Raw genomic sequence first — 21,439 nt, 5'->3', positions numbered from 1 at the left:
ATCCATACCTCCACCAAGAGTAGTCATACAGCAGAACATTATGTTCTTAGAATAATGTACTGCCTGGACAGATGCTGCAGTACAACCCATACAGAGTCATCATTGTTGTCACCTGAATGGTGTACAACCTAGCCTTGTAAAGGGAGCAACCCATTAAGATAGCAGGAGAAGAGGGGAAACTGTGGTCAAAGAGCAGGTACACAGGAAGCCTCAGAGAATGGAGGGAGAAGAGCAAATTCCACCTATCTTGGCAGCTTCAAGACGGTCGACAAAAGATCATCCAAGACCACTTTCTTAATCCATCCCTGCTCCTGCCCCGACATCATTCCACGGGCCATACACGCCCCAGAGAGTTGTGTTTAACTCAAATACCCAGTGAGTGTATACTCACACACTGCACAAGATTTCATAAAAATGTCGTGTAACTGCCACCAACATGTACAAATATTTCAGCCTTGAGCCTACTGTAGATATTATATTGACTAATTTTGTGCTCCTATGAGGTGCTATCACAGTGGTTTCAACACAGGGGGTGAGGTGTTGTTCTAGTTCCAATTAAGGTTCCTAAGGTGGTTGCAGTTAGTGGGCCTGAGAGGTTGCACCATGTCGGCTGCCACTGGGGCAGTCTGTCTCAGCTGGCTTCCTATAACCAAGGTGGACATTGGTTAAAGGGATGGCTGGGGAACAGGCATGCTGCCATTTTGAGAGAGAACAGGCTTGTCAATTCCCAAAGTGCCACTCCTGCTCAAAGTGGTCAGGAGCCTATCGATGTGCGGGCAGCTGTTGGAGGTTTCTCATCTAACTGAAGCTCCTCTCTACATCCTCCCTCAAGCTTTGCAAGCTGGTGTGGACAACAGCTTTGACAGGGAGCTGCAGATACTCAGTCATTGAGAATACTCATGACAAAGATCGATAGGTTTTTGGACACTAAGGGAATTAAGTGATAAGGCGATAGTGCGGGAAGTTGAGGTATAGAAGGTCACATGATCATATTGAATTGCCGAGCAGGGTCAAAATGTCAAATGGCCAACCCTTACTCCTCTTTCTTTTGCCCTGACGTTAAGTAGCATTTTAAAGGGTTACTTTATCCAGTGCAATTTGATTGCAGAATGATGGAGCTCAATGGCCAAAGCAACAAATTCACAAGAGGAATTTACTTGCATTGTCAGCCAAGGCCCCAGCAAAATGATTCCCTGACTGGGGAAATCTGCCAGGCACACAGCTGAGGTATGGGGTGGGTGGAAATTTCGTCCATCAATGATCCATATTACCATTTCAGCAACATCCCTACTTTAATTTAGTTTTTTTTTTGCGTTGCTGTTTGGTTTTGGCCTGCTTCATTTCCTCACTGTCTGTGCCATGAGTTTTGGCACCACCAAATCGATCATATGGCTTTCCAATATAACAGAGTACATTTTATTTTTATCCATTCATGGGATGTGGGCTTTGTTGGCTGGGCCAGCATTTATTGCCCATTCCTAATTGCCCTTGAGAAGGTGGTGGTGAGCTGCCTTCTTGAACCGCTGCAGTCCATGTGGTGTAGGTACACCCACGGTGCTGTTAGGGAGTTCCAGGATTTTGACCCAGGCAACATGCATCGGTTGCATGCCTGTCCTTGCTGGTGGTGTGGAGCACTATTTGCTTATCTCTGTGTTATGTGAAGAAAGAAGAGGAGGAAGAGCAAAGGCTGGATGTTAGACAGTTAATATTGTTCAGGCATTGCTGTTCAATCCATACACCTCAACAGAGATCAAATTAACTGCACTTGTTTGAGGAACTCTGTCTACACAGGCTAAAATTCACTAGTGAGGCGATGCCATGTGCTGCAATTTGACATCCAGCCAAACCTCCACAGCAGTGCCAAAGGCTGTCAAGGTCACCACAGCCTTCAACTTTTATGCCTCAGGCTTTTTCCATTATGTCACAGAAGACTTCAGTCAGCAATGCACTGATGTATGAAGCGTATGACTGGTGCACTGTAACAATATGGGGCATATAAGGGTGTTTTGAGGGATTAGACATTGTAGGTGTTAAATGAACCTAAGCTTTTCTTTGACGCTAGTGTGCTGCAAGGTCTCACCGTTTTGGAGTGTCTGCAGACTTCTGGCAGGTGCCGTATCACAAGTGACGTTGTTATTGCAAAATGAAATTATCATTACGAGAAGAGAGGGGGGAAAAGAACAGAATGAGACTCAAAACTGTCAACAGCCTTTTCTCTTACCACTTGCTATGTCTGTGGGGATGCACAAATTTCTGTAAGTTGTCGAAATTTAATTAAATATAAATTCCCTTAAACTATTTTTTAATACATTAAGCTCTGCTAGATTTCACTCTAATATTAAAGATGCTGGTCTACAGATTTATTGCTTCAACTTTATTTCTCTATTTAATTATTACAATTAGGAAAAGGTATGTTAAATTCTGGGGGCCTAGGTTTTACAGGGGGTGGAATGCTCACATACTGCACCCACTGATCGATGTGCACTACCCTCCGTCCTCGTCTCCTCCTCTCCCCCCCCCCCCCCCACCCACACTCCCCACCTCCGCCTTTCCTTCCTGTCCTTTCAGAGAAGCCTTCAAAAACAGCCTTCACACTCTGGTGTGTCTGCCTCACCCAGCATTTTATGGCAATGGGGATGGACTGAGGCCCTTTATTGCTAATTAAGTGGGCAGGAAAGGGCCTCATTAGATCTAATGGGCTGGGATTTGCCGGGTGTAAAATCCAGCCCTGGGAACGGAAGTTAATGTTTGTGACAGGGGTGCATGATCCCTACATCGCGTCCATTGGGGAAGGTTTGCCATAAAAGACCAGTGTCAGGCCTTCCCCTAAGGACCCTGGGGGCAAAAATGCTGCTCCCTCTGAACTGTTGGCCAGTCAGAACCCAGTGGCTCTCCATTGGTGTCAGCGCCACTGGGAGAGGCGGCAGCTGCCGGTAATGCATTCAGGAGCAAACTCCAGACCAAAGGTGATTGAGGGTGGAATGGGGGGTCATGCGCTGGGAGTAAGTCACGGGAGAGTGCGTGGTAGTGGGCGTAGGTGGCACGGGCAGGAGGGTGGCTTTCTGAGCCCACCCACCCCACCCCTCTTCCCAACCCCTTTCCAAAAACGGATCCATTGATCAGACACTGAGTAACTGACTCCATAGGGAGCCTGCAAACAAACTCAACAGAGATTGTTTTCAGGCTTCCGGCCTGGTGACTCTGCCACCTGCCATTGGTTGAACGGAAGCAGCGGCTGGGTGAGGCCTTGAAGTGAGCATTCCTACCCGTGATCTAATCAGCTGGAGGTGGAAAGATGGTGGGGGTCCCTATAACGCTTCTTTTTGCCAGATTAAATGGCTCCCTTTCCTCTAAACTTGCCTCTGAGGAGGAGGGGGGGTGGGGGGCAGCGGTTCTGGCATTAATTCCACCCTAGATTTTACTTATAGATGGGACGCCTGTTTTTCTCAAGGTCCTGGGTCGTGTTATCAAACATGTAAAGGGAAAACAAGCACAGAGAAAAACAAAAAGAACATTTGAAATAGGAGCAGGGGGAGACCATGTGTCCTGTCGAGCCCGCTCTGCCTTTCAATACAGTCATGGCCGATCTCCAGTTCAACTCCACTTTCCCGCTCTCTCTCCCCATATCCCTGAGAGACCTTCATCTCAATCCAAAATAATCAGCTCCTTACTCTGAGATTCTGCCCCCCTGTATTCAAGATTTGCCAATCAGTGGAAACAACCTTTTAGTGTCTTCTATCCAAAAGAAAATGACATGTCATCTCATTCTCAATTGCACTTTGTAAACAGCTGCTTGGTTGTTGTGATATATTAAATCCCACTTATGCTTAAATAAACATTGTAACTGTTGCCAACATAGAGCCAGCTTTGAATATTTGATTGCGCAGTCCATAAGAGCTTCAGATTTATTACAGCACTGTTTGCAACAGCGAATTATTTTCACATTGCCCGTGGACAGCTCACACCGGCATTCGAAGGCTTCACATTTGTTCTAAATGACAAGATTACTCAGAGTGCACAATTTATAACGCCTGGCCACAATCTGTACACATTTATGAACCACAAGGAGGACCTTTAATCAATGTCCAGCTCAACTGTGACCATCAGGGTCGAATAATGCAGGTCAATGCTTGGGTCCCAACATCAGTCATAATCTGTTTTATCTTAAGGTATTCTAAAGTGCATCCAATATTTCAAACAGAGGGACACGTTGAAGATCTCAAGTGACTATGCTGCCCTGTGGAGCCATGGTTCATGATACCCCTCAGCCGTTGCAGACATCAGATAGTGCAGGAGTACAATGAGGTGACTTCAGCCAAGGGATTATTATAGAATGCATTCACTGGGATCCAGAAGTAACCTTATGAGACAGGGGGCTGCACTTAGGTCATAATGTTACAGCACAGAAAAGTTTTTTTTTGGCTTATCAAGTCTGCGCCAATGTTTTTCTCCACATAAACACCAACAAAATTCCACTCGCCTGTTCCAGTATAGCCTAACGAAAGTATCCCACATCACTGCTACACAGTTTGTCCATGCAGCAAGTCATGAGCAGCTGAAGATAATCATTAAGAGCAGGAGGAATCAAAGGACCTGCCTGCATGCAGAGGAACGTTTATAGGAATGGGAGTAGACCATTTCGCATCTCAAACTTGTTCTGCCATTCAGTGACATCATGGCTTATCTGCAATCTAACTCCATATCCCATAATACCTTTGGCTAACAAAAATCTACAATTGATCTAACATCGACCGCTATTTGCAGAACAGAGTTACAAACTTTGTGTGAAGAAGTGCTTCCCAATTTCTCTCCATAAAGGTCTGGCTCAAATAGCCTCCTGGCTTCTCATAGCTGCCCATCCCATCCAAAACATCAATAAGCGCCTGTACCCATATCTACACAGGCAGCTGTTGGATCTAAATTACTGTAGATCCCATGCCTTTGCCTCCTTAAAATATTATGCAAAATTACAGATAGTCTCTTAGGTACACTGGGGCTCATCATTCCTGCATCTGTGCGTTAAGTGCTCAATATCTAACTAGCTGATAGCATGACCCAGGAGTTTAAGTAAGAATGAACTTATAGCACCTTTTACATCCTTAGAGTGTCCCTAAGCACTTCACAGTATACTCACTGGTGTTATATAGGGAAACACAGCAGCCAATTTAAGCACAGCTAAATCCCACAACATGAAACATGATAATAGGCCAAACAATCTGTTCTGATGGTGTTATTTGAGAAATAATTGTTGGCCAAGCTCTCAGGAAGTCTCCCCTGCTTATCTTCAATTAATGGTGTAGCATCTTTAATGCATGTCTGATGGGGCAGATTGTTTTATGATCTGAAAGACTGTACTACTGACAGTGATGTACACCCTCGGTACCTCACTGAAATGTGCACCTCGGATTTTATGCTCCAGTCCCTGGAGGTCGATCTTGAAACCCATGGCTCTTTCTGATTGAAGTGTCACTGTTTTCTGTACTTATGACAAACAAAGCTCCCACTCAAGCATCTTTAAATTTTAGTGCACACGATGTTGCAGCCACCACCGTTCTAAAAGGATTGAAGTGATTTTTAACATTTGCAACAACGAACAAATGTTGCAGCTCCCCTTTAAGATGCAGCGTAGGGAATCCTACTCCGCCGCCAGCGAGAATCCAATGGCAGATGCTGCTTCCATGTGGAGTACATTGGGGAGAATTATAATGAGTCCAGCCCTGGAGGCTCTCGTGGTATCAACACACAGTCAACGCAGCAGATGTGAAACCTGTGCACGGACTGATAAATTCACCCTGGAGTATCTGGAAAAGGAAGCTGGCTGCTTAGCTGGTTGGGAAGTGTTACGCTGGGTGCCGAATGTCCGAACGGGTTGTTGTTGGAGATCGTGCACATCTGCTGCCAGCCCGCGTCTCGGGGCAAAACCCAGCTCTGGCGAAAGGTCACCTCGACCTAAAAAACGTCGGCCGGGATTTTCCGGCCTTGCCGTGGGCGGGACCCTCTGCGGGCGATGCGGCGGTGCCAGCCGAAGGTCCGCTGACTTTCGGCGGGACCGGATGACCCCCCCCACCAACCCGGCGGCGGCGGCGGGGGGGAGGGACGGGGCTGTAAAATCTCACCCGTGAACTCTGTCTCTCTCTCCACTGATGCTGCCTGACCTGCTGAGTGTTTCCAGCATTGTTTTTTTTTTGGGTTTTGTTTTTATTTCAGATTCGCAGCACCTGCAGCGTTTTGCTTTCACATTCCTCCGATGTTCCGACTGTCGCCGTGCTGCAAGGGACCTTCCTCTGGGTAACCAGAATGCCTGTCCGTTTGTGAGGCGGTGCACTCTTTCGGTACACAAGCTGGAGTCCCATGATAGGACCCCGATTGTGGTCTTGGGTAGAGTGACCGCTGGGCATGTGCCACCCAGTTTTCATTAAATGGGACGAGGGGTGTAAGCTGCAGCGGGAGAGGTCCCCGTCAATATGCTTTGACTTATCATTGTGGGGCCATGAGGACCTGAGGTAGGAAGGCTCCTGTCCGGACTCTCACTCCTCCCCCCTCCAATACTCCTTCCTGCAATTGTGGCCCCTCCCCGGACGCGCATGACATTGTGCTGGGCTGGGTGCCTGCTTCACGCCCACAGTTCGTCAGCAGGATGTTAATAAGGACAGCACCACCCCCGCCCCCCTGCCCCCCCGCCCCCTGCCCCCCCCACCCCGCCCAACCGCTAACGGGATGGCGCAGTCAACAAGCGTAGTCCACAGCCCAACAGTTAAATCCTATACGTTTCCCCGCTTTCAAAAGGGTTTTGAACATTAGGAATGCTTTTCTCCTGGGCAGAACACTCGGCATTGATCAATACCTTCTGTCTTCAACTGCTAAACAAATCCTGAATCCATATCAGCAGGACGTTATCTCGTCAATGAAACTTAACTTCCCCCTGCTGGTCTTGCATGAGGAGCTTTGTTGAAGATGCAAGTGAACTGCATCTACTGAATTACATACCTGAACTAGCTTAATTATCTCCACAAAGAATTCCAGTAGATTTGAAAGCACGGCCTGTCAACTCTAAAGCCATGTTGATTACTCCCTATGATAGCTGTGGTCTTTAAATATTTATCACCTGGAATGTCCTCCAGCATTTTGTTCACTCTGAACCTAGCTAGCTTGTAATTAACCAAAATTATAGCTCACTGTGTAAATATAAGGCAACTAAAGAATATTGTGTACTGAAGCGTCCCTTTATAATAAATTACCACTCTCCAAGCTTAAGCTTAAGCTTCCACTGTTATCGAAATAGAAAATAGGATAATGAAGCCGATTCTGCTGAATGGTCATCGGCCTGAAACTCTGAGCGAGATTTTCCCAGCCCTGAGGTGGCAGGCTGGGAAGATAATGGGAGGCCGCGTCGGGATGGCTCCCCAGTGCAGGCTGGTGGTTGGCAAAGATTCCCAGCGGCAGGCTGTGCGCGGGTAAGGCTACCAGCCCCATGGCGGCTGGCAGCAAATTCAAGCGCTGAAGGTGCAAACTGGGGGTGGGGGGGGGCGCATTTTATGGTGCTGCCCGCTTTCCGTCTGAGCCTGCATGGTCCACTGGGGGGTGGGGAGCATGAAGGAAAGGACGCCTCAGCATCCCAAACATTTCCCTCAGACGGTTTTACCCCAGCTCCTGTGGGGCCTTTCACGCTCAGCCTGTGAATTTTAATTTTTTATATACCTCCCCCCAAGGTACCAAGGCCAATTGGGTTCTTTCACGCGTTCCGCACCACTGCCCACCATTCCCACTGGGGCAGCTGAGGTTGTGAGCTGCTTGCCCTCTGATCAGGAGGCTGCCTCTGGCAAAATCGCAGGTCCGATTTTGGTCCTGTTCGTTTGTGTTCCTTTTGGATGCTCAGCAAACATTCTCTTAAAGCAACTGAGTTAAAACCAAAGCACATTGTGACTCTTGCCATTGTCAAACTGCAATTTTTTCCTGTGGCAGGGATTATTTACTGTTGCTAGTGACAATGTAAAATGTCTTTCAACAAATAAGCATGTCTTGCCTTGATGGGAGTTTTATCCAAATATTAATTGTGCATGATTCAAATCTTTATGATTCTACAGTAGAAATTCAGAATTCACTTTTGTCAACCATGGTTAAGCTTGTAGCACTTGTGCCTCTGAGTCTCAATGCTCCCGGGGTTCAAGATCCTCGTGACTCCTCAGACAGCACTTTCCAAACTATGACCTCTACCATCTAGAAGGACAATGGCAAGAGACACATGGGAACACCACCACCTGGAAGTTCCCCTCTGTGGTAATCTGAGGTGCAATACACCTTTAAGAAAATGTGAGCAGATTGACCATGTGATTTCATTGCCCAATTGCCGTGTAGCGTGGGCTACAATGTTAATATGTAGTTTAGAATAGAGCCTGGTTTGAGAAGCACACATTGTGTTAGTGCTGTTACTTGTGTTAATAAACAGCATGTGCTTCATCTTACATTGGTCGCTATGTCTGCAGTATCTTGTTTACCAGTAGATAGGTGTGCAGCCGTGTTTGCTGATCAAAGTGACCCAACAGAGAAGGAACACAACACCCTCCAAGCTACATACCCTCCTGACTTGGAAATATATCACCATCCCTTCACTGCTGCTGGGGCAAAATCCTGGAACTCCCTCACTAAAGCACTGTGGGTGTTCCTGCACCGCATGTACTGCATGGACCTTTGTCAAAGGCAATTAGGGATGGGCAATAAATACTGGCCTAGCCAGCAATGCCCACATCCCATGAATGAATGAAAAAAAAAGCCTCACTCCAGAGCTTGTGCACAGAAATATCTGCTGACAAACCAGTGTATTACTGAAAGAGTGCTGTACTGTTTGAGATGCTGTCTTTCAGGTGAGACATCAAACCGAACCCTGCTTGATTGGAGGTAAAAGGTGGTACTATTTTCAAAGATGGGCAGGGGAGTTAATTATCCCCAGTGTCCTGGTCAATATTTATCCCTTAATCAAAATCACAAAAATCGATTACCTAGTCATTATCACGTTGCTGTTTGTGGGAGCTTGCTGTGGTCATGAAAAGTGCAATGTAATTCCTTCTTCCTTTTCTTGTATTCACATTTCCAAATGCCCACTTTGTGATGCACAAGAAAATAAGGGCACAATAGTGATTTCTTGGGTCAGATCTGATTCAGATACTAAGATAAAAGCAAAATGCTTTTATGCTCTGAAGAAGAGTCACATGGAGCAGAATTTTCTGCCTGTTGGGCGGGCGGAGTTGGAGCAACTGTGAACTTGATCAGCGTCCGTGATCGGTTCCGCGCCTCCATTTTGTGCGGGCGGGCCAATTAAGGCCCACCCAGCAGATTTGCTGACTCCCATGAATAGCGGGAGTGTGTGGGCTATGGCGGGTGTGCACAGACCCTTGGTCCAATGGTGACCCGGCAGTCTGTTTAAAGGAAGGCCTGGCAGCCTCCTGTAGGCTGCTCACAATGGCCGCTTCCAGGTCACACTGCAGGGGGATAGCTGAGCAGGGAACGCTGCAGGGTCTGTCACCGGAGCAGGCCAGGCTGCAGGGTCTGGTACAGGAGCAGGGCCAGGCTGCAGGGTCTGCCCCAGGAGCAGGCCAGGCTGCAGGGTCTGGTACAGGAGCAGGGCCAGGCTGCAGGGTCTGCCCCAGGAGCAGGCCAGGCTGCAGGGTCTGCCCCAGGAGCAGGCCAGGCTGCAGGGTCTGGTACAGGAGCAGGGCCAGGCTGCAGGGTCTGTCACAGGAGCAGGCCAGGCTGCAGGGTCTGGTACAGGAGCAGGCCAGGCTGCAGGGTCTGCCCCAGGAGCAGGGCAGGCTGCAGGGTCTGCACCAGGAGCAGGGCAAGCTGCAGGGACTGCCACAGGAGCAGGCCAGGCTGCAGGATAGGCCAGAGGGGGGGCCCATGCGCCCCTCGTTTTTCTGATGACTGCCTTGCTGCCCTCCTCGAGGAGGTAGCTGCAAGGCGGGAGGTGTTGGTCCCCCAGGATGGGAGGAAGAGGCCCCCCTACATGACCAAATGTGCCTGGGAGGCGGTGGCGGAGGTGGTGAGCACCCGTGATGTGGTGCGGAGCACCTGGATCCAGTGCTGTAGGCGCTTCAATGATTTGTTGCACTCTGGAAGGGTGAGGACCATGTTGGCATTGGGCATTTAACCCAGCAGGTAGCCTTAACCTTTGAGGCCCCCCTCACCCAAGTCTCACTGTCGTGACTGCATTGAATCATGTTGGGCATTTCTCGTACGCTGGGTGGGCAAGCAGATAGTGCCCATGCTTAGATCAGCCTGAGTGGTTCATGAGGAGATGAGTTCTGCCCCGCACCATGTGTTGCTCTTAGTCGCATGTAACTAGTCTGGGGGCAACCTGCAAGAGATGCAGCTCGGCGCATACTCAGAACTCCAATACATGTCCTATTCAGGGTGATGAGATTGTGGAAGGGGAGCCTCAAGGTGTCATGGCCAAGAGCCATCTGCTGCCCTCAATGCTGCACATAGTTGCACCTCCTTGCTATGGGAGCAAATACCATGTGATTCCTCAAGTGATGTACGCAGAATGTGTCCAAGGTGGCCGTTGGGGGGGTTGGGAGCAGGCGTACTATCTTTGTGTGACTGATCAGCAGTAGCGGGGAGAGGAGGCACTGGAGGCCTGATATGGGCCACTGTGGTTGGGGTGCGGCGTGCGTGTGCTGAGTCCATGTGCAATTTGCCACAATGAATTGTCTTTTATGTTTTTCAGGAGAAGAATGCTCATAATGCGTCAGAGTGTTCGGGGACTGGAGGTGGCCAGGCTCACCTGATGATATTAAGCCTCTTCAAACAGGAGGCCCTGGAGCTTGAGAGGCGCCAGGCGCCCAGGTCAACTGGTGTCGGTGAGGCTGGGGTGGAACGGCCAGGTATTTGAGGCCAACAGTGAGATCCGCAATGTCCTCCCAACATCCATAGCACTGATGATTGTTTAATTTGTTATTGTTGCAACATTGCTCGGTCACAGAGTGATAGAGTCAGAGGTGTGGATCATAGAAAAAGGTCCTTCGGCCCTTCGAGGATGCACACGTCAAACACCTTCCTAAGTCTCCTAATCCCATTTCCCAGCACTATGCCCATGGCCTTGTATGCCATGGCATCACAACTGCACATCCAAATACTTATGACACATTAGGAGGGTTTCTGCGTCCACCATCCTTTCAGGCAGCGCGTCCCACATTCCCAACAACCTCTGTGTTCAAACGTTGCTCATCACATCACCTGTCAACCTCATGCCCCTTACCTTAAACATTTGTCACCTGGTTACTGATCCCTCCGCCAAGGGGAAAAGTTCCTTTCTGTCTACCCTACCTATGCCCCTCATAATTTTAAAAACCTCAATGATGTCACCCCTCAATCTCCTCTGCTCCAAGGGAAATAACCCCAGTCTATGTCATGTCTCCTCATAAGTCAAACTCTCCAGACCAGCCAGCATCCTGGTCAACGACCTCTGCACTCTCTCCACTCCAATCATATCCCTCCCAGGAAGCGCATTTCAGAACTCCACGCAGAGCTATAGCTGTGGCCCAGGCAGCATTTTCTGCACTTGGAACATCATCTCCCTGTTCCTATATTCTAATCCTTGGCTAATAAAGGCAAGTATGGCATTTACCCTCTTAAACAACTTATGTACCTGTCCCGCTACCTTAATGGGCCTGTCGACATGCACAGCAAGGTCCCTCTGATCGTCCTTACTTTCCACGGTCCTACCATTCATCGTGTATTCCCGTATCTTTTTTGACCTGGCCAAGAACATCACCTTACACTTATCCACATAATGGGCAGGATTTTCCTCTCGGTGATTTGGGGGTGGGGCCCGCTCGCCGAAGGGAAAATAACGCGGGATAACGTCAGGCGGAATCCCCAACGTCATCCCGGTCCCTTTAAATTTTTAGGAAGGCGGGCGGACAGCGAAATCAGCTGTCCACCCGCCGACCTGTCAATGGCCAATTGAGACCATTGACAGGCTAGCTAAAGTAATTAAAGACCTGCCCGTCCAACCTTAAGGCTGGTGGACAGGCCAGGAGCCCCAGCGGGCTCCAGATTATTCATGAAACTTCATCCACTGGCGGGATGAAGTTTCATGTCCGTTTTTTAAACATTTAATAAATTTTATGTGTTTATTATTAACATGTCCCATCTCTTGTGACATTGTCACATGAGGGAGACATGTTAATAATTTCAATATTTATCTATTTTTACACTTTACTTACCTGTCACGAAACTCCCTGAGACAGGACTTTGCCTCAAGGGAAAGAGCGCACTTTGACAAATGGGGAATCCCTCCCCCCACCCGCATAACGCTTCCTGTCGGGCAGGCCGCTGGGCAGGCCTTAATTGGCCCACCCACTCAAAATGGCGGCGGGCCCCATTTCGGTGGCGGGGGTTGGCTGTCTGCCCGCCGCCGAGCCGGTGGAGACCTCACGCCATCCGAGGGCAAAATTCTGCCCAACATTCCATTTGGCATTCCTTAGGCCATCGGACCAGCCCGTCTGTATCCGCCTGCAATGTAAGGGTATCCTCCTCACTATTTACCACCCCACCAATATTCATGTCCATAGATTCTGGAAGGTTAAGCGCAAAATGAGCCATGGGGAAAGGGATGAAGTGTGTCACAGTGTGCACACTAACTGATCCACTGTCCTTGTTGTTCATTTCAGCATCATCAGAGCATGGCCGCCAGGAGGAATTGCAGATGCCCCCTCTCACACCTGAGGGCCCTCAAGTCTCTCCTGCGTCACACCATTTCTGCGAGGCAGGCACCAGCGCAGATACTAGCACCTCGGTGGGCATTGCAACATCGGCTAGTGTCCCGGGGCACAGCGGTGAGGGCACTTCACAATCGCTGGAGGAGCTGGCAGAGACAGAGAGTGCCGATGGCGCCAGCAGTTGGAGGACTGCAGGGGACCAGGCACATGCTCAGTCGGGGCATGATGATGTGCCTCTGGAGTCGTCCGCGACGCAGCAGCTGCAGGAAATGCGGCCGGGTGTGCGGGAGCATCTGGGAGTGATACATGAGGCTGTGCTTCACTTGGTGTCCGTGGTGGAGGAGTCCATGTGGAGCATCACTGATGCAATGAGCTTCATGACTGAGCGTCACGCCTCCTTCATGGAGAGAGTGGCAACTCTCATGGACAGGCACCTCCAGGAGAACAATCAGGTCCTCCTGGGGCTACGCTGGGACCTGCAAGCCCTCACAGCGCCAGTGGCCACAGCTGGTCATTGCCAATGTGGGAGGTGGTGTGGGCTTCAAGCTTCCCAGCTCGTTGCCCATCCATCCATGGTGAGCAGGGAGGCCCGGGGTGACCTCACGTCGGTGCAGCAGCTGCCTGTCGTCTCTGTGGGCTCCTCTCAGGGCGCTCCGGATGAGGGCACCAGCTGCTCCGCCCCTCTCCCAGTGACCACTTCATCGGGTGAGACTGTGACAACCGGGGAGATGCCAGCTGTGGAACTGGCAGCTCCTTCCCAGGCGGGCCCAGCACAGGCTCCACAGGCCAGAGGACGACCGCCAAGGTCATCGAGGCCGACAGGACAGCAGAGTCAGCAGGCTGGCTCACAAGCCACTCCGAACAATGGGGCAGCACCAAGACATAGCATTCGGAAACATAAGGCGCCTTAGGCACACCACAGGTTTCTCACTGGTGCTTTTGTGTTGGCCCAAGATTAGGTACTTATAATTTTTTTCTGTTTGATTAACGTTTTGTTTTGGATTTGTGAGAACTTCTGATGGTTAAAATAAAAACCAGATGTGATACCATGGCTGAGGGTAGCTTCTTTGTTCTGCATTTGTACGTTTAAGATAAATGTCATGAGTGTTTGTTTCGATGTTGAAGTTTATGTCCAAAGCCCTTAGTTGCAGCTGATGACCTGGCAGATTTAACACTTAGGGCCGAGTATGGAAGTGCCAGGCAAGGCTGGTCCATTTGTGTTGAACTAGCTGAAGGTTCATTGGATTAAAGCCTCCCGGGTGTCCCTGCCTCCTTGGTGTAGTCCCGGGTTAGTGTTTAGCACCTCAGCATTCCCCTGTGCTTCCTCATCCTCAGAATCACTGCTGAACTCATCGTGTGCAGCCGCATTCACTGCGTCGGCGTCTTCATCGTCCACTGCGTCTCCCCTTTCCAGCGCAAGATTGTGGAGAGTGCAGCATGCAACCACTATCACCGAGACACAATCTGGGGGCTACTGGAGTGCGCCCCTGAGCGGTCCAGGCATCGGAAGCACATCTTGAGAAGACCAATGGCTCTCTCCACCACAGCCCTTGTGGAGGCGTGGCTCCTATTGTACCGCTGCTCAGCTTCAGATATTGGATGGCAGAGAGGCGTTATGAGCCACCTTCTGAGGGGATAGTCCTTGTCACCCAGCAGCTATCCATCAAGCCGGGCTGGAGCACTACAGAGCCCTGGCACCTGGGAGTGTCTGAGGATGTAGGCGTTGTGGGAGCTGCCTGGGTACCTTGCACAGACTTGCAGAATCTGCATCCTGTGATCACACACTATCTGCACGTTCATGGAGTGGAAGCCCTTCCTGTTGATGAAGGCACCGGGCTCACCTGCTGGTGCCTTGATGGCCACATGTGTACAGTCTATTGCACCCTGGACGTGGGGGAAGCCAGCAATGGCCCCGAAGCCTCTGGCTCGCTGTGTCTGACTTGCCTAGTCACAGCAGAAGTGGATGAAGATCAATGCACGTCTGAACAGAGGATCTGTAACCTGCTTGACACAAGAGTGGACAGCTGATTGGGAGACACCGCAAAGATCACCCACCGAGCCCTAGAAGGAACCAGAGGCATAGAATTTGAGGGCAACTGTGACCTTCAGAGCCACTGGCACGGGGTGTCCGCCCACACAGTTAGGAGAGATCTCAGGGCCAATCATCTGACAGATGTAGTTAACTGTCTCCTTTGACAGTCGGAGCCTCCTTCAGCACTGCACCTCAGTCATATTGAGGTAGCTGCTTCACCGCCTGTATACCCTGGCAGTAGGATAGTGGTGTCTTCTGAGGCCCCTTCCACCTTGGACTACCTCTTGGCCCTGCACCCCTGCGCCTGACCTCCCAAAAGTTGCTCCCCTGGAGGCTGAATGTGCACTCCTGGCCTCCTCCTTATTCTAGCCCTGCCTTCCTCCTCAGAGGAGCTGCCTCCAGTGGACATGTCAGAACCCATACCCAGGCTAAGGGGAGGCCTCCGGAAAGCTGCAGGCCCGATAAATATTACTGACTGCAGAGTGCTGACCTGAAAGTTTAAAGTACACAGAAAGATGCTGGAAATTGTTCTGAACCGCTACAGATCACACAGGCAAGTTTAAAACATTTTCTGCAATAAATACTTCACAGAGCAGATTGACACCCCCACTGAGCCCTTTTATCCCGCCTGTGGATGAGTTTCATTAAATAGTCTCTTACCCGCCTGCCCATTGCGCCCGTGCGCCGACCCGAAGATCGAAGGGGCGCCTGAAAATTGCCATCGATTGACCACTTAAGGGCCTTAACTAGCCTGTTAATTAATGGCGGGCGCACATTGAAAGCGAAATATCGCAATGGTGCGCGATGACATCGGGACGCTCGCCCAACGTCACCGCGCATCATTTTACACGCAGGGCCCGCCCCCTGCACATCAAGCAGAAAATTCTGCCCATGGACTCGAAATGTTAACTCTGTCTTTCTCTCCACAGATGCTGTTAGACCTGCTGAGTGTTTCCAGCATTTTCTGTTTTCGTTTCTGATCCAGATACTGTTCAATGCCAGCAAAGCACCTTGGGACATTCTTACTACGTTAAAGATGCTATTTAAGTGCAAGTTGCTGTTGTTGCTATGAACAAATTTACAATGTCATTGATGCTGGCATTTAAATGTCAAGCATACAAGTCTTACCGTCAATCAAAGTAAGGTTCAGGAATATAGCGGTTCTTGTCAAAATAATGAAGGGGCCTGAGATTCGAAAACTTACCTTTGTGGCGAAAGAAGGAGAAGCTATTTGAACAGTAATGGTGGCAGAGTTGGAATGAAATGATAGAGGGTCAGAAATAAAGTTGTCAAGAGAAGATAACCTTCAGCGTCTCAGACAGTTAAGTCCAAAATATTGACCTGATTTAGTCATGTTAGATAAAAAAGCTTTGAAACCTTGCACACAGTCTCCAACAGGAAAGTAAGCAAATGAGACCTTAGACTACTTGGAGAGTACAGTCATTGTACATACAGAAGATTGAGTTACAAGGGTTGAAGTAGCGAGCAATGGATCACAATGTTTACGGAGAACGCATTCTCCAGAGGCTTCGAGAGAAACATCTGCTGGTTACGAGATAAAATTTTATTGATGGAAATACAATACAAGCAAAACAATGATAAAATATGGAAGCAAATCTCTAAAAGTTAAATGAAAACTTATGCAGATTAAAATCAAATTTTAAAATTTAAGAAAATCACATCAATGTGAGTCGCTTCGAGAGCATAACTACCTGGAGCACTGGGAAAACATGTCAAATGTTTCCCTCGGGCTCATTAAATGGGAGATGCCAAATACTAGGAAAAACTGCGTGAGAAAATGAATAAAAAGGTTATTGCCTTTTTGACACATAATGGTGAAATTCATCCGCACTATTGCGAAATTCTGGCACAGTAGTCAATGTGTCCCATCAGATTTTCCAGTCATTTGCCTCTTAAAAGATGCATTATTTGCTAACTTTCGGTACTAGGTACTCAGCAACATAAAGGGAGATAAGCATTTGAAATAGATTACTATGTTATTTGTAACTATTCATTATAAGCGTGTCGGGCTTACCATTTTTTGACAGAGTCACAGCCAAATATTCCTCATTAAGAGAACTGATATAAAGAAGCATAGATGGTGTATGTGTAGTTCGAAAACTGAATGCAATATTCTCCCTTAAGAGAGTGACATCTGAGGACGCAGCAGATGAAGGGTCACTTAAATTGCTGACAATGGTGGAAGATTTCTCTAAGGTGTATATCAGTGATGTTCCAGGATCAAAGAGGGCAGAAATCTCTGAAAACAATAAAAAAAAATAAAATCATATATTGTGAGGTCAAATATATTCTAGCTTAATACCAATCTACTTGACAATATACCAAATACTGGAACAAGAAAAAGAAACAAATTGCTTTTGTACAATGATGATCTATCTACTTGCCGATCGATCACAAAAACAAGGTGTACTTTGTATTCAATTAGTGCTGTATGGCCTTGCATACAGTAGGCAAGGAAATATTTGATCTTACTTGAATTTGTGTGTCTTTTAAGCAATGTTGAAGGTGTTTCAAACTTAAGCATTTTTAAAGGAGGAATATTCCTCATTAAGAGAACTGATCTATAACAGCATATATGGTAAGTGTACACAGTTCAACACTTGAAGGCAGCATTCTCTCTTGCCTTCGAGGACGTGGCAGATGAAAGGACAAAAGTCAATTCTTTACCATGAATACAGGTAAAATGCACATGAAATAAAAGTTGAGACTGTAACACCTATTGACCAGATGGTAAAATACACTGTAAGATCTCCAGTCCGGAATATGCTTGGAACCAAGTTTTTTCTGGATTATGGTATTTTCTGGATTATAGAAAGACAGTGGAATGCCTAACCACAAGTATGTGAATGGAGATATATGTATTATATATATATATATATATATATGTACCTAAGACATAAAACTGTATCAAAACATTATAAAGCATGAATAAAAATTGTTTATTTATCCAAATACAGTATCTTCCATTTTTCCAAAGTACTGCACGTACTAAAATGATGCCGATGATGTTGAGGGAACAGGTGATTCCAGGAGACCTAGAATTATCAATACCAACAGCCCCAGCCTGGGGAAGGTAATGATTATTTACTAAACATTCAAAATAACACTGGGAACAATGTCCTTTCCCAAAAAGAGGGAGATGGTGGCAGAGTAATCTAATTACTAGACTAGTAATCCTGAGGCCCAGGCCAATGCTCCAGGGACGTGAGCTCAAATTCCACCAGCTGCTGTGGTAAGATTTTAAATTCAATTAATAACATCTGGAAAAAACAAAGCTACTCTCAGTGACCATGAAACTATCACTGACTGTTGTAAAGGCCCTTCTGGTTCACTAATGTACTTTAGGGAAGGAAATCTGCAATCCTTAACCTGGTCTGGCCTACATGTGATTCCAGATCCACAACAATGTGGTTGAGTCTTAACTGCCCTCTGAAATGTTTAGTTCAAGGGCAATTAGGGATGAACAATGCCCAGATCCCATGAAAGAATTTTTTAAAGTGTGAAACGCTTTGATTTTTTAATTTTAATTCCTACTTAATTAGCTTACTTCTCTTTCTATGTCATTCAACTTGCCTCATTCTCCTGCAGTCTTCTCACTGCTCAACAAAATTCCCAGACAACTATTGATTTCCGATTTCGGATTTCCGGGCTAGAGAGGTTACAGTGTATCATTCAAACTCTCATGATCGAGTCACATATGACTGACTTCAAATTAACTTCTATTTTATGCTTCATTGTGCGTATTTGGTTTGATCATCTGCATCCCATTGCAGTTTTGGAGTCTGTTTTTATCTGAACAGGTCCATCAACCTGAAGTCTTGATGCTTGTCATATTCTGTTCCCGGATAAGGGTCTGAAGTAGCCATTATAAAGAAATCATCAACTAATGATGAGCACAAAGCACTGAATTTTTAGCCCCCGATGGAGGCAAGTACAGAAGTGGGCGGGCATGAAAATTGCTAGCCGACATGCTGGTTTCCCGGCATCATTCTGCTTCTGGGGTACTTCCCCGAAGCTGGGGTGGAGGCAGCAGAGTTACCCACCCGCAAACGCTGGGTAGTCAATTAAGGTAGTTTAAAGTCTATTGAGGCCCATTGCCAAAGGCTGACTGGAATTTTCCATCTCGGTGCGCCCTCTCTTACACTTGCCTGAAAAGGCAGCCTGCTGCTTCTTCCGAGCTGGAGGGCTTCCTATTGACCCTCCAGCTTCTAAAGGCCACCCGCTGCCTTTGATTGGATGGTGCGTCTGCCCTGCTCTGGCCATTAATTGACCAACTGGGAGGAATCACAGCCAGGTGACTGTTTCCTAAATGGTGCAGGCTTCTGATCCCCATTTGACCCTGATGTCAGAATCTTGAAACCTGCGGGGAAAATCCTGCCCAGAGCACCAGCACTTGCAAGTTCTCCTCAAAGCCACTTACCGTCCTGACTTGGAAATACCTCTGTTGCTTCACTTTCGCTGGGTCAGAATCCTGGAACTCCCTCCCTAACAGCACTCTGTGTGTACCTACACCACATGGACTGCAGCGGTTCAAGAATCATCTCACTACCACCTTCTCAAGGGCAATTAGGGATGGGCAACAAATGCTGGCCTAGCCAGAGACACCCACATCCCATGCATGAATTAAAAAAAAATAATTGACACCAACACCCATAGTGTGAAGGAATAAGGGTCAAATAGTATGGGATTAATACAGCACTATTAGATTAAAAGTTACTTTCGGTAAACTCACAGTAAGACATATTTTAACAGGAATCAAAACTAGCTTTCAAAACACCATGGTTCGCCACAATGTGAAGCTATTGATAATTAATACACACACCTAAAAAACAGTATTCTATGATTCCTAATATTACACTAGCACTTAAGCATACAATGCTGGCCCTGATAATTAAAACTGCGATCAGATAAAAGAATACCTGGCCTCAAGTCTTATTATCTGCAAGGCACTGTATCATGACTAAGCAAAATTGACCAGCACGACTGTTACCTAAGGTCCAGTTTTGAGAAATGAATTCAAAATAACATTTCTTAGAAATTGAATGGGCACTCTCGTTATAATAGATGGCCCTTGCATCAAATATGGGATATTAGTTAGAGGTAGTCTATTATTGATCAAATGAACATCCCTCCATGTAACCATTAATTCTACAACCACAAAATTCGATGTAAATATCTCAACCCAAACTCGAATAATTGCAGATTCGTTAAGCTGTTTAAATTGGCTTCAAATCCATTCTAAACCTAATGAGCCTCACGTCCGGGGATTATGGTAATCTTACTTTAATATTGGATAGATATCCTTGCTTATTTTTCTTTTAAAAATACTACATTTGTAACATGCAATGTTTAAATTTCAGATTCTCTGTCAGAAATAAGGATGAGCAATCTTTTCTTTTTCAGGATTTATCTAGTTTTGCGATTTATGCTTTTCATGTAACCAGCATGTTGTCTTATTAGAATAAATTTGTGTGTACTTCAAACTTAAATTGTCTCATTTAGTCTTCTGCATCAAAAACATGAACTTGATTCCTGTTCTCTTATGATGGGGGAATAGTTACTGTGGAGTTCCACCTTGGCCCTTATAATATCTGGGAAATTACAAACTAGCTTAAAACTAGTTGTAAATAAGTCTATCAGGAATAAGGTAATAACCTTGGCTGGTTTCACTCCTTTAGCTGAGGTTTGAGTTGGACTCAGGGAACCCATTTATGTACCATTGGGTCTAACTCCCTCTAGCCGAAGTTCAGGGATTTCATTGGGAAGTACACCGGATCTTGAAAAAAAACTCCCTGAAATAATCTAAGATTGTAATACACCACAATGGCAGCATAAGTTAGAGCAGTTTATTGACAATGGTGGTAGAGTCTCTGAATTTTAGCTCACAACATAGAGCTTTACTAAACCAGGAGTGCATAATGAAGATCCTGATATAGTAGTCAATGGATCATTAGATTTTTCATCCATTCATCCGCAGATCAATTGCCAATTTCACTGGAAATGCAAACTCGGAATACTTATCCCATAAAGATTTCTGACCTTGTTTTTGTCTCAGTTGAACTGGTTTCTATTTTCTTTACCATTTTGCCAGTTAGGGGGTCGCAGCCAGCCCTTGAGTGTGTACTATAATGATTAGACCCGAAATGGCATTGTAACATAGCCTAGAAATTTTACTGCTTGATCGCAATATGTGAGAATATTTGACATCTGCACAAAATGACCTTTTCTCCTATTTTAACAGGAGCTGAACCCATATATTGTAATACCTCTGTTAAAATGGCAAAATAAGTTCATACAAATGCATTGTGTTTATTAAGCTTATTTTAAACAGCATAACTTCTAGGCTTCATACTGGAAATGAAATCCGGATTTTTCTTTGCTGGTTGTCTTAGAGAAGCATACTAGCTGCCATAAATTATATCAAGTTACTGTGTGAAGAAGGGTCATGCACACAGGAACATGTTTGCAGTTGTAACTACATAGGCATTGCACATTATGCAACATTATTTATCTCACAAGTTTTATTCTTTCATCATCGTTTAACCAGAAGATTTTTGTCAACTGTAAGTTAAGGGCAAAGCATTTGTCCAACTAAATATTTCATACGGGCTTTTAAGTTTCACTAGATTGTGTAGGGACAGTGGGAATCCTGACTGCAACAATTCCA

At 46.8% G+C, this 21,439-nt stretch overlaps 1 protein-coding gene across 1 annotated transcript in view; it reads right to left on the bottom strand.

Annotated features, from left to right (window-relative positions):
* LOC144686219 (contactin-associated protein-like 5) overlaps positions 1-21,439 on the bottom strand; it is a 738,881-nt gene that overhangs the window by 158,337 nt on the left and 559,105 nt on the right. Inside the window, exon 20 of the mRNA XM_078551310.1 lies at positions 16,787-17,011. Within this exon, the coding sequence (XP_078407436.1) occupies positions 16,787-17,011 (225 nt within the window). The remainder of the gene's footprint in view (positions 1-16,786; positions 17,012-21,439) is intronic.

The sequence above is a fragment of the Cetorhinus maximus genome, chromosome 11, assembly GCF_964194155.1.
Source record: "Cetorhinus maximus chromosome 11, sCetMax3.hap1.1, whole genome shotgun sequence".
Classification (NCBI taxonomy): domain Eukaryota; kingdom Metazoa; phylum Chordata; class Chondrichthyes; order Lamniformes; family Cetorhinidae; genus Cetorhinus; species Cetorhinus maximus.
The sequence above is the reverse complement of the archived record's forward strand: the minus strand, read 5'-3'. Positions and strand labels throughout refer to the sequence as shown.